Raw genomic sequence first — 13,707 nt, forward strand, 5'->3', positions numbered from 1 at the left:
TATTAAAATGGTCGGCCCCCGGAGATTAATGGATTCCGATGGATTCCAGAGGGCTCTGGGGGATTTTCCTGCTGGTATGGCTGGTGCGCCTGTCGAAGCCCAGGTCGCTCTGTGGAATGCAGAGATGACTCGGGCGGTTGACACGATGGCGCCCAAGCGCCCTCTCCCTCTGAGCAGAGCCCGGCCAGCTCCTTGGTATACACCTGAGCTGAGGGCAATGAAGCAAGAGGGGAGACGGCTAGAACGCAGGTGGAGGAAAAAGTCATGCTGAGTCTGACCGAACACAGGTAAGAGCCCACTATCGAGCCTACTCTGTGGCAGTGAGGGTGGAGAAGAGACAGTTCTTTTCCACCAGCATTGCATCTTCTCAATGTCGTCCAGTGGAGATTTTCCGAGTGGTTCGCGGCCTCATACATTCTGGGCCAGGGAGAGAGACGGTGGAACCCTCGGTAGCACGCTGTGACGAGTTTGCACGGCACTTTGAGGATAAAGTCGCTCAGATTCGTCATGAATTGGACACCACCATTAATGCAGTTCCATTGGTAGAGGCGTTCAGAGCACCGTCTGGTCCAGTTTTATTGGATGGGTTTCAGTTACTGAGGCCTGAGGATGCGGACAAGGTGCTTGGCCAAGTCCGATCGACCACTTGTGTGCTTGACCCTTGCCCTTCATGGCTTCTTACATCAAACAAGGAGGGGTTGTCCGGCTGGGTCCAGGAGGTTGTAAATTCCTCCTTGAGAGAGGGAGTGGTGCCTGCTGCTTTAAAAGAGGCAGTAATTAGACCACTCCTGAAAAAGCCTGACCTGGACCCAGAGGATGGTAACAATTATAGGCCAGTGGCCAACATCCCCTTCCTGGGCAAGGTGCTTGAGCGGGTGGTTGTAGGACAGCTCCAGGCACTCTTGAATGAAATGGATTATCTAGATCCATTTCAATCGGGCTTCAGGCCTGGTTTTGGAGCAGAAACTGCCTTGGTCGCCCTGTGGGATGACCTCTGCCGGGAGAGGGACAGGGGGAGTGCGACCCTGTTGATTCTCCTGGACCTCTCAGCAGCTTTCGATACCATCGACCACGGTATCCTTCTGGATAGGTTGTCTGGGTTGGGAGTTGGAGGCACTGCACTGCAGTGTCTCTGCTCCTACTTGGATGGCCAATTCCAGAAGGTGGTGCTGGGGAATTATTGCTCTGTGCCATGGCAATTGTGCCGTGGGGTTCCACAGGGCTGTATTTTGTCCCCTATGCTGTTCAACATCTACATGAAACCGCTGGGGGAGGTTATCCGGAGGGGTGGGCTGAGGTGCCATCAATATGCGGATGACACCCAGCTCTGCCTCTCTTTCTCACCAAACCCAGGTGAGGCAGTGGCTGTTCTGAATCAGGGCCTGGGCATGGTAATGGACTGGATGAGGGCCAATAACCTGAAACTCAATCCAGACGAGACGGAGGTGCTGTTAGTGGGTGGTTCGTCTGCCCGGCTAGGCAATATTCAACCTGTTCTGGAGGGGGCTGCACTCCCCCTAAAGGATCAGGTTCGTAGTTTGGGGGTGCTCCTGGATCCAGAACTGTCACTTGAGGCACAGGTGAACTCAGTGGCACGGAGCACTTTTTATCAGCTTAGGCTGGTATACCAACTGCGCCCTTCTCTGGACAAAGATAGCCTAGCTACAGTTATCCATGCTCTGATAACTTCTCGTCTGGATTACTGCAATGCGTTATACGTGGGGCTGCCTTTGAAAACGGTCCGGAAACTTCAGCTGGTCCAAAATAGGGCAGCAAGATTGTTAACAGGGACTGGCCTGCGAGCTCATATTACGCCAGTACTTTTCCAGCTGCGCTGGCTGCCAGTCCATTTCCGGGCCCGATTCAAAGTGCTGGTGTTAACATTCAAAGCCCTGAACGGCTTGGGGCCAGGTTACCTGAAGGATCGCCTCCCCCCATATGTGCCTGCCCGGACCTTAAGATCATCCTCAGCGGCCCTCCTCCGTGAGCCCCTGCCAAAGGAAGTGAGGCGGGTGTCTACCAGGAGGAGGGCTTTTTCTGCTGTGGCACCCCGGCTCTGGAATGAGCTCCCTAGTGAGGTTCGCCTGGCACCTACATTGTATTCCTTTCGGCGCCAGGTGAAGACCTTTCTATTTTCCCAGGCATTTTAGCCTTTTAGCTTTCTAAATTTTTAGCTTTGCTGTTATAAATCTGTATTTTAAACTCCTGCACAGCTGCTAGGTTTTATTGTGGTTGTATTGTTATATTGTGGTTTTAATGTTCTATATATTTTAAATTGTTTTATTATGTGTTGTTTGGTTTTAATTTTTGTGAACTGTCCAGAGAGCTTCAGCTATTGGGCGGTATAGAAATGAAATAAATAAAATAAAATAAATAAAGCAGAGAAAAACCTGATGGCTCGCTTAAGGAGGGGCAGCCCCCACCTCCTCTCTAGCTTTAACCCAGCTTCAAGGCAGTTCCCAAGCAAAACACCAGAGATCTTTGCAATCAACCTGCAATCATAGAGTTGGAAGGGGCCTCAGAGATCATCTAATCCACCCCTTTGCTCAGTGCAAGAGTCCAGTTTAACGCATCCCTTACCAATGGCTGTCCAGCTTAAACACCTCCAGTGAAGGAGAGCCTACCACCTGCTGGTTTCTCCTAATGTTTCACTTCCCTGCAATTTCCACCCCTTGGTTCTAGCTCAGTGAGAGCCTTGTGTGCTGTTTTCTTGCTAGAAAGGCAGGGTACAAATCAAATAACGTATGTATTTATGTAATAACGTATGTATTTATTTTGTAATAACGTATGTATTTTGTAATACGTATTTTAATAAAAATTTTGTATTTTGTAATACGTATTTACGTACGTACGTAATATGTATTTTGTAACGTATGTATTTTGTAATAACGTATGTATTTATTTTAAATGACCAGTGGAATAGCCTGCAAGGCGGCTCAGAAAAGCTTCCCAGTTAAAAACCAGGAATAAAGAATGGACTAAAATTGGCTAAAACTGAACCATAGCTACAAACCAGTGATGCAGATGCTGGTAAAGCCACTGCAGCCAGCTGGTATTGTTAACAACGCAATCCTATGCAGGTTTAGAAAGAAAAAACTCCCACAGCTCCCAGCATTCCCCAGCTAGCATAGCTTAGGAATGTGCCCTAATTTGCTAGCAAAGCTAGTGCCAGGCGAATCATGGCTGGTTGAGTGGTTGGTTGTTCCTTGAATGAGAAGCCAGAAGGAAACAGGGGTTGCTGTGTTTGGAACCCAGTGTCCGGTTTTTAGGTATCCAATCAACTTTCAAATTTGAATTTGTTAAAAGTCAGGTTTGTAGTCCTCATGGCGAGAGCTGTAGCCTTACGGAGATGTGCTGGCTGTGTTCTAATATTCAGGAGTTTGGTTGCTGCTTTCCTTCTATAGAAGCAGGGTGAGGAACCAGAGCCCGCCCCCCTCCCAACGTGTGGACGGACTCCAATTCTGATCAGCCCCAGCCAGTGTGGGCAAGATGTGATCTGAAAAATCCGGGGGGCACCACATCGGAGAAGGCCGTCTTAAACCAAATACGTATTAAAAACCCTTGAATCCACTCTGTGTATACTTTGTCCCAGTTTCACTGGGACACAGATTCTTTGGGACCCTGATCCTTGAAAGCAGAAGAACTTGTGCAGGAAACCAAGGGTTGGAAAGCGTGGGACAGAAGGGCCAGGCAAGGTCCGTTCTGCCAGCGCAGTTGATCCAGCGTCAATCTGGATCCAACCCCAGGTGAGTGGAGACAGCTGAGGTGCCCAGCGCAGATGACAGAATTTGGCTGTGTCTGTGTGTGAACGCTTCGGACGTGTGTGTGGTGGGTGTGTTAATGAGTTTGGCCGTGTCTGTGTGCATTAATGAGAGAATTTGGCTGTCTGTGTCTGAACGCTTTGGATGTGCGTGTGTTTGTATGAATTCATGTTGAGTTGTTTGTGTCCAAATGTAAGAATTTGGATGTGTGTGTGTTAATGGTGAAATGTGGACTTCTGTGGGGCTGTGTGTGTGTGTGAATACACCCCTGCTCAACACCACCTCCGCCACACACCTGGCTTCCTGCTGCACGTGCTGCCTCCTGAGTGTGGAAACGCATCCAGGAGCGTGAGTATCCATCCATTTTGGTGCCATCTCCATCTGTCTGAGCAGGGATGAAGCCTTCAGAGGGGGCCAGATCTTCTGAACTAGGGCTGCTGCTCCATTCCCAACCCCACTCAACGTGGCTTTGTGCAGAAAGCCCAGGCAATCTGTTACACATCAGTTCTCCAGCAACTCTTTTTCTGCGCCAAACCATATCATCCACTCCCCAAATTCTCCGACTTGGTCAGAGCTGATGGGGCGTTTGTGTCTCCCAATGAGTTATTCTGGCCTGCTAAATCTCTGGTATGAATTCCCCCACACCATAACTCCTGGGATTCCAAAATGCGCCCCTTTTTCTCTTGTAAATATTAGAGGATCACTCGCCTCTTTTCTTCACCAGACGAGGAATGACAGAGCACAACGTTTCTCCAGAGTTTCTCCTCGATTTATGCCAGATAGAAATCCTTGGTTTAGTTTTGTACCCAGAGGGGTGGCAGTATTTCTCTCTTGCAGCAAAAATGATGAAGGGTCTTGTGGCACCCTAGAGGCTAACGAATTTGTTATGACATCATTAAGTGAAACCCCCGGCTGGCATTCTCCAGATGAGCTGGACTGCAAATCCCATCGTTCCCAGCCAGCATGAGGGGGGTTGTGGTCTGCAAAAGTGCATGCCATTAAAAATGGGTTTGTCTTCAAGGTGTCACAGGACTGTTTGTTCATTTTGTAACACTGGTTTTGAAAGTCTTTAAACATATATTGTAATGGAAAACATAATTTTGTACTGCTTTTATTTTTAATAATAATAAAGAGATGTTAAGGTTTTTTTCTTCTTCTTTGCTACGTCTTATTCCTGGAGACCCCCAGCCCCAGCCCTTCAGAAACTTGCATGAAGTTTTGCTCTCTTTCTTCTCCCTTCTCCAAGCCTGCCTTTCTATGTGAATGCTTTCTCATCCTGCACTTAAACTATGGCTGTAATCCTATGCGCATTTACTTGGGAGTAAGCCACATTGAACTCGGGGGTCTTTGCTTCCAAGTAAACCTGCACAGAGTTGTACTGCATGTGTGAGGAATGGGTAACTGAGATGGGCACACCTTTTCCCCTTGTTTATCCATACCTCTATTTCCCACTGTGTTGAATTTTAAATTGTAAGTTCCCTGGGGCAGAGACTTGTTTCATTACCCTGTCAACCACTGCATCTGTAATAATAAAAGAGGATGTCTGTCTGTCAGTGCCGTAGCACCCAAAACCATGAAACCTAGACACCTAAAACTTGGCATGCACACTAAGGGAGCCATAGGGGTGTACACCGTGGGGTTATTTGGTTGTTAACATGCATTCATTAATTTTAATTGCTTTAAATGTGGCTGTGTGCTTGAACCCTGCAGGAACATCTTCAGCCACTAGATGGAGGGCTTCCCTAAACTGCATAACTTTGCAGTCAACACAGTTTGAGGTGGGGGGAGCTGTCGGATTACACAACTGCCCTTCCCCCCTGTTGTGGGCCAGCACCCCTCAGGGGGGATGGAGTGGGGAGACCCCTCCCTCAGGGGGCTATAGGGGTGCACTATGCCAGGGGCCATGCCTAGGGGCATCACTCAGACAGGGTGGGTGCAATGTGTTCAAGTCTGCTTAATGCCATTGTTGCGTCAACATGAAGGCCGCTCCAACCCATGCAAAGCTGGGTACATTCTCTGGTTAATATAAAAATAATAGATAATGGAAAATCCCACCCACCGGCATTATTGAGTTGCACCAAATGTTTAACCTGTTCCTCACTGACCTTGAGAAGATTTTGGGTTCTCATCATGGCTTATTGATGTTTATCCTGTTCCTCAGGCAAAACGGGTCTTGGAGCAGCGTCCATATAATCAACACCCTGCCCTGTTTCATTGATTATATGTAAGCTGCTCCGAGACCCTTTTGGGGGCTTGCAATCTAAAAAGTCATGACACACGAGGAAGAAGAGATAGGAGAGTAGAGGAAAAAAATTAGGTAGTCTTTCAGCAGGGCTGGTGGAACAGCTCAGCATAGAATCATAGAATAGTAGGGTTTGTTGTTTATTTGGTCAGTCGCTTCCGACTCTTCGTGGCTTCATGGACCAGCCCACGCCAGAGCTTCCTGTCGGCCGTCGCCACCCCCAGCGCCCCCAAGGTCGAGTCCGTCACCTCCAGAATATCATCCATCCATCTTGCCCTTGGTCGGTCCCTCTTCCTTTGGCCTTCCACTTTCCCTAGCTTCAGCATCTTCTCCAGGGTATCCTCATTATGTGGCTAAAGTACTTCAATAGTAGGGTTGGAAGGGGCCTACGAGACCATCGAGTCCAACCCCCTGCTCCATGCAGGAATCTAAGTCAGAGCATCCCTGACAGGTGGCTGTCCAGCCCAGCCTCGTCTTGAAGGCCTCCAGTGTGGGAGAGCCCACCGCCTCCCTAGATAATTGGTGCCATTGTCGTATTGCTCTAAGTACTTTCTTCCTGCTTCTGGCAGGATCCAGTGGCCTGGAGAAGCTGGATTAGGTGGGCTCACTGGTATTGTACAGCAGAACTCTTATTTTCTCCTTAAATGGATCAGAGGAGAAGAGAATGGCCTAGCAATAAATTGTTTTATTGTATGCTGTCCATCGTCCGGAGTGGCTGGGTGACCAGCCAGATGGGCGATTAATAAATTTAATAATAAATAATAAGCAATAGCCGTTAGCTATGACATTTAAGTTGAGCCTCCACCTTCAGGTGCAGTCTACCTCTGGATCCAGGAGGTTTGCAGAGGAAAACAGAAGGGCTACTACTTTCGTGCTCTGGTTTGGGGAGCAGGTCCAGCATTCTGGACTTGACACAACCACTTTGGCCTGTTCCAGTGCTTCTCCTGATGAGGACAGTAAAAATGGATGATAAATTCATAGAGGACAGGCTGAACGGCAGCTAAGTGTCCGCTAAGCAGAGCCTCCCATCTTCAGGGGTAGTCTATCACCAAGTAGCCACAGGTCTTCCTGCTTTTGGGCTTACCTGGTGGGGCATCTGGTTGGACATGGTGGGAGACGGGAAGCTAGGCCAGTTGGACCCCTGGTCTGCTCAAGCACGGCTCTTCCAACATTCCTGTAGCCACCATCACGCGGCGAAGTGGGTGGAGATGTCACCCGGCTGTGCTCCCATTTCTCTCCGGACTTCGCGGCCGGAGGATGTTTGCTTTAGAATATTGGGTGACCCGACCATGACAGCCTGACGCCAAGAGGAGGCCAAATTACCTTGTGTCCCTCCCCACCTCAATGTCCTTTGGGGGGGGGGTATTAAAACACGGCAGCCTCTTGGTGGAAATTGGTGTCACGTTATTTGCTCAGCGGTCTTTGAGAAATGCATCAGAAACGGAACCAGGGGTGATTCCCTTGTGGGCAGGAGCCATATGACATCAGTGACGTTGGAGATTGAGGTCTTTCCAAACAGCACCCCCCCACCATAGCTTTCCAGCCCAGCTAGCACAACTAAACCTGCACACTCTATTTGCACACACACACACTCCTACTTTCCACCAATCAGGCTGTGGAAGACGGATCCAGCGCAGGAGTGAAGCTGCTATAATAGAGCCCCGGTCTCTTTCGCTGCCCAGTGGAAAGCCAGTGTGGGCCGACTTGAGTACAATGGCCACCTCCCGGTTTTCTGCCCTCTACTTCGGGTGCGCCGTTCTCTTGCTCTTGGGTGCCTGCGAGGCATCGGCGGAGATCCGGGGTGCGGCGGGCGAGGCTGCAGCTGTCGAAAGCCGAGAGGAAAAGGAGATGGTAAGGGAATATGTGGGGCCAGAGATTTGCAGGTGGGTGGACAACTACAGCCCCCATTATCCTCAGGCAGCATGGAGGACACTGGGATGGGAACTTGTGATGACATCAGCTCTAGCCCCGTTAGGACAGCCGAGATGCCACAGTAAGCCTTTATACCAAAATTCCACACCTTTTGCTGTTGGGTGCTGCTCAGAGCGCAGGACAAGCCCTGCTGGACCAGGCCAAACGTCCATGGCGATCCCAGCCCCCGCACCAGTATCTTGCCCTCTTGCGCATGATGCCACATCAGCTACATAATGATCGGCGCTCACCCCTGGACATGGCTAACAGAGGGACAAGATGGCCTTGGCATGCAAGTGTTCTGCTCTCAGCTTTCTCACCTCTTCCCGTTCTGCGGATTTGTCTGTCCCCCCCTTTTAAAGCCATCACATCATCTTGCAGCAGCAAATCCCATGAATTAAGTGTTCAAATGAATTCAGCCTGAATTCAGTGTTTTGAATGCTCTGGCAGTTTGGTTCCCCTCTAGTCCACAGTGCTATAAATAAATGTGCATCCTCACTAGGAAAGCCAGCGTGGGCCAAACGAAATTAAAACATTCACATTTACTAACAGGTAGTATTGTGTGTCGGGGTGGAGGAGGAGATCTGAAACTCCAGAATTTGATCAGAGCAGGAATCAAAGTGCCTTTCTTTTCGAAACATAACTTTGGCTGGAATAAGCCAGCCCCTGGTAGCAGCTCCTGATATATGATACCAAAAGAAACAGAGTGACTTCTAGCTAGTCCTCAGTCCTTGACAGCGTGACTTGCCCACCCCCAGTACAGAATTTTTTTTTTTTTAAATTCCCCCCACCAGCAATGGGTTTTGTTCAAGGCAAGATTTGATGGTTTGAGAACTCACTGGATTTTTTTTTTATTGGCAAAACAGAAGGAACCAACAAGGGGGGGGGGGAGTCGAGAAGTGTGTTTAAAGGATTAACAACTATATTTTTGGCAGATGCTTTTTGTTGACTGGAGCTTGTTTGATCTGAGGTAGGAAATGCCTCCCCTAAGCAAGGACAAGAGAGAAGAGACATTCGTGTTCTTTAAGAACAAATTGTACAAGATTCACACATTATTTGTTTTACAGATTAGCCTCATGTTGCATATTATTTTATATACTGAACTGTGCAGCATATCCTCACTTCCAGCAGGCCGTCCCCTCCCGAACCCCCGTTGCCTAGTTTTCCATTTTTCCTTTCCGATCGCCACTCATTTCATGACCACAAAGCACACTCGCTCCTCACTGGACTGTTTGGGGGCTATTAATGTTTGCCCCTTAAGTTTTTTAAATTGACATTTATTTTTTCTGCAAACCTCGGTGCTCTCCTGAGCATGCTGGATCCATTCTGATGTTTCTTCATGGCCCCATTTTGCCTCCATTTGCATTGGCACTCACCACTGTTTGCCATTAGAGGGAATTTTATATGTATTGTACACACTCCCTCCCTCCCTAGTCAGGATGTGTTTGTATACTGCACATATGTACTACACATATACACAGCCCAGTTAGTTGGCTGCTGCCAGACAAAATTCCTTGCCGCGCTGAATTTGTTCAATTTTAAGATGCTGCGAGACTCTTTGCTGTTTGTGCTGCAACTGGCTTCTTCCAGGGTGATCTCTCCGGGTGGCTTCCCAGTTTAACTGTGCGCTTTCTGTACCCCATCTTCTCATTTTCCACACATTCAGCTTTTTAAACTGCTTGATGGTTGCACCCTGTTTGCTTCTCTGAGTGTACTAGGATTTGATTTGCAGATCGGAGCCCTGCAAGATGTCTTGGAGAAGCTGAAGAACAGCCAGCTGCCGTTCATTGAGAAGAAGTTTGGCTGGGTACCGTCGGTAAGTTGCCAGTGGGAGCAGCATTGAATCTGCCCTCTTTGGGGTTGTTTTAGAGCTCTCTGGGTTCTAACAAGGAGGGATAGACATTCTGGCTAAGTGATCTTAAAGGCTGTAACCTATTTACTGTAGAGCAGTGGTGGGAAATTCATGCCTCCCCAGATGTTGTTGGATCCCAACTTCCATCAGTCAGGGTGGCCAAGGATGATGGGAGCTGTACTCCAACATCTAGACCTCAGATTCCCCACACTGTGGGAGAGGTGTGACAGCAAAATAAACAGCATTGCTGCAGATTGCAGAATGATCCATATACTAATTTACTTATGGCATGTTTATCCCGCTCTTCAGCCCGCCCGCCCCCCGGCTCCCTGAACAGCTTACAGAAATGAGAAACAATTCCTGCACATCTAAAAGCCATGATACAAAAGGGATTTGGCGGGAAATAGCAGATCTGGGCACTGTGATTCTGAGCTGCAAAGTTTGGCAGGTCCCGGGGTTGGATCTAAATGAGAGGTCCTACAAAAGCTGTTGATAAAGACAGAAGCCCGGATGGATGTCAACAAGTTGTCTTCTAAGATTGGACTAATTTGGGACTGCTTGATTTGTGCATGAATGCTCCACCAGCCTGGTTTTCATTGGATATATATATTGCCTGGTGATGCTTTATTCAGTTTCCATGGCATGTTTGCACATGGGTATTCTATTAAAAGATGACTGGCACAAGCTCACTTTAATCAAGGTTGCTGTCTTTTTAACTATATTTTAATTCATCTGTTTTATCATTGTTTGAATCCAGTTTTATTTATGACTCCAAGCTGCCTTGAGTGCCATTTTTCTTGGTAGAAAGGCAGAGTGCAAATCACATAAATAAAAATACTTAAGTAGAAGAGCAAGTATTCTTCTGCTTTTGGTAGACAGAGCTGTTGCTGTGTACCGCCCCATCTTCCTCGATATTTCAGCAGGCGCTGCCACGTGGTTGCAGCCTTTCCCCCATATGCCATATAGATTAGAAAGTTGATTATAAAAGCCAAGATTGTCATCATAGTGAATCACAAGCAAGTCACTCCTCTTGCATGGCAATCCCACACAACTTACTTGTACTCATTGCAAAACCAAGCCCGAATTCGGAAAATTAGAGCAGTTGCCCAGAGCTTCGCATGCTTACGGAATTTGAGCTTTGCAGGTTCTGGGATGAACTGACCTCATCTCTCCCAGCACCAACCTGGAGTAATTGTGCAGATCAGAATTTAAGTTACCATTTAATGCAATGGATTGAAGCCTTAACACTTAAAACATTTGAACGGGTGGTATACAGACACCACTTGCAAATGGATACGTATACGGATATTTGGTTGGCCTTTGTTGCCGTTAATGTATAATTCTTTGAAAGCTTATTTTCATTTATGTACACATATTTCATATGCATGCATTGAAATTGATAGACAAATTTACGTCACTACAATTTTTTTCTTCCTTTTTTGGTTTTGTTGAAATTTTTAAAAGAAAGAATTTAAGTTATCCAGTAGCTTTTGCACATGTAAGCGTCTGGTTCGGTTCCCAGCTCAAAAAAAGAGGATGAAAATGCATTTTTAAAATGTAGAGAAACAGCATTTTAAAAAAATAAGTAAATCACAGATAACTGCAGGAACAGACTTCGGAGCTAACGGGTGCAAAAAAGATCTGGGTTGGATTGACTTTCCCATTCACAGTATGCACATTCATCCCTGACACATGCATGAGAGATTGCTGACCTAGCTGTCTGCACTCGACCATGTACCCGACACCTTTTCCACCCTGTCCCCCTGTGCAGTGTGACGCCGGGGAGCTGTGTGCAGTGCGGAAAGGGGCTCGCATCGGCAAAGTGTGCAACTGCCCCCGTGGGACGTCCTGCAACCTGTACATCCTCAAGTGTTTGTGACGAAGCTGCAGCAATGGAGGGGGAGGCAGAGTCGAGGAGCAGCCGCTGGACGGAAGGCATCTGCTCAGGCACGGTGAGGGGGGAAAACGTCTCGGTGTTCCAGATCCACAGTTTTCAAAAGAAAAAGGTCAGCTATGACAAATCAGAGTGCAGATAGGAACTCAGGCAACGGGTGGGGATAGTCCGGGCCTACAGATACTGCTGGATTGCAGTTCCCATGAGCAATGGCCAGTGATGAGGAATGATGGGAGTTGTAATCCAACAACACCTAGAGGGCCACCTGTTCCCATTGCTGGGCTGAAAGGTAGTTCCTGAGATGGGAAGAATCCTGCTTTAGGGGACATGAGTGGGGGCTCCTTGCTTAGCGGGTGGCCCCATGTTGGGTGTAGAAGGTCTCGGGTTCCACTTCTGATGTGGAAATAGCAAGGAGATCGGGTAGCCAGGCTGCTGAAGGGGTCCCCCTCTGCTCACGGCTCTGGAGACTACAGAGCTGCTCACCACAGAGAGAGAGAGAGAGAGAGAGAGAGCGCACACTGATGGTTCTGGCCTTGATGTACCAATGGTCTGATTAGAGTCAGAGAGATGGACTTGATGATCTTTGGGATGCCTTCCAAAGCCCCTGATTAGTGTAGGATGTAACTACAACAGCCCTGACTTCTGGACTGTGTGTTCATAATAAATGAAAATTACACACACAGACAGAAAAAACAAACACACACACAAACACACACAAACACACACAAACACACACACACACAAACACACACCCACACCCACAAACACACACACACACAAACACACACACACACACAAACACACAAACACACAAAAACACAAAAACACACACAATTCATTCATGCATGCATTCATTCATGCATTCCATTTCTATACCACCCAATAGCCAAAGCTCTCTGGGTAGTTCACAAATCACAATCCTCAAAATGCAACGTAATAAAAAATCTTTAACAATACATTTTTTTTAAAAACACATTTGTTTATTCATTCATTCATTTCCAGCACAGTTGCGGGAGCAACGGCTGAGGTGAGACAGAGAGAGAGTGCTCCGGTGTGAATGTCCTTCACAACAACTTCCAATGTGCAGAGTGATTTAGAATGATAGAACCACTGAATTTTTGTGTTGGAAGGTGTCTTGGAGGTCATCCAGTCCACCCCGCCTTGCTCAGTAAAGAAATCTGCCCACGACAGCACACAGACAGAAGGTCGTTTGGCTCTGCTTAAGCACCCCCAGTTAAGGAGAGCCCACCCTCCTTCCTGAAGCAGTCTATTCCACCTCTGGAAAGCTCTTGCCTCCTAATGTTTAGCCAAAATCTGCTCCCCTGCATTCTCCAACTGTCGGTTCTAGTTCTCTGTTGTTCCCAACAGCAGGACAAGTCTGCCACAGTTTAATATTTAACACTAGTCAGAAGGCAGCAGAAAGAAGAAAGAGAAGAAAAAGCACATCTAACAAGACTTCTGCACCCCTGCAGGCAAACAAAACCGTAAAGGCGTTTCCCTTCTCCGAGGTAGTGGAAGCTTTTGGCACAACCTCCCTCTCTCCTGGATTTATCCAGCAGATGGCAGCCAAAGATTTCGATGCTACGTTACGTCCACGGTTCCATGGTTTTATATATATGCCAGACGCGAGAAATAAAGATCCCAGCAATGATGGATTGTTTGTGTGTGCGTGTCTGTATTATTATGGTTATGAAACACGGCTGTGGAAGGGAGCGGTCTGTTCTGGGATCCACGCCCTGGGCAGATGCAGAGACTGGCCCTGCAAGAGGGCAGAGGCATAAGGTGAGAGAGAGATTGTGCTTCAAGGGGGAGAAATATGCCAGGGTCCCCCAGGGCTGACGCTGGTTGCCAAATCACCCCGTATTTTAAAAAATATTCTATCATCAGGAGGCGGTTGGCCAGCCATGCACATAGCTAACGATGCTCAATGTATTACTTTTCCCTTAGAGAGGGTGCTTTCCTACAATGAAACAGCGGTTGTTTCCAAGTGAACTGGTTTAGCAGCAGATGCAAATTCCATTGTATTCACTTGTAGTCATGATGGCGC

The 13,707-nt window shown here is 47.8% G+C and overlaps 1 protein-coding gene across 2 annotated transcripts; it reads left to right on the forward strand.

Moving 5' to 3' along the window:
- Window positions 1–7,413: 7,413 nt before the first annotated feature.
- Window positions 7,414–13,316, forward strand: LOC146333907 (cocaine- and amphetamine-regulated transcript protein-like). Of its 2 annotated transcripts, none has more exons than XM_084824934.1 (4): window positions 7,414–7,854; window positions 9,647–9,730; window positions 11,538–11,713; window positions 13,133–13,313. In XM_084824934.1, exons 1-3 carry the CDS (start codon window positions 7,717–7,719, stop codon window positions 11,643–11,645), a joined length of 330 nt encoding a protein of 109 aa, XP_084681060.1. In that variant the 5' UTR covers window positions 7,414–7,716; the 3' UTR covers window positions 11,646–11,713; window positions 13,133–13,313. The 2 variants fall into 2 exon arrangements, with proteins under 2 accessions (XP_084681060.1, XP_084681059.1); XM_084824933.1 differs by having other exon boundaries at window positions 7,620–7,854; window positions 11,538–11,718; window positions 13,133–13,316.
- Window positions 13,317–13,707: the final 391 nt, after the last annotated feature.

Source organism: Heloderma suspectum, chromosome W (genome assembly GCF_057233095.1).
Source record: "Heloderma suspectum isolate Gila_16-S chromosome W, 16-S_ref, whole genome shotgun sequence".
Lineage (NCBI taxonomy): Eukaryota > Metazoa > Chordata > Lepidosauria > Squamata > Helodermatidae > Heloderma > Heloderma suspectum.

What these genes read in the sequence shown, in the direction of transcription:
- LOC146333907 (XM_084824934.1), top strand. Translation starts at nt 7,717, where the DNA reads ATGGCCACCTCCCGGTTTTCTGCCCTCTACTTCGGGTGCGCCGTTCTC. An exon ending in GCCGAGAGGAAAAGGAGATG is followed by an intron (nt 7,855 to 9,646) that starts GTAAGGGAATAT and finishes TTTGATTTGCAG; the next exon opens with ATCGGAGCCCTGCAAGATGT. An exon ending in AGTTTGGCTGGGTACCGTCG is followed by an intron (nt 9,731 to 11,537) that starts GTAAGTTGCCAG and finishes CCCCCTGTGCAG; the next exon opens with TGTGACGCCGGGGAGCTGTG.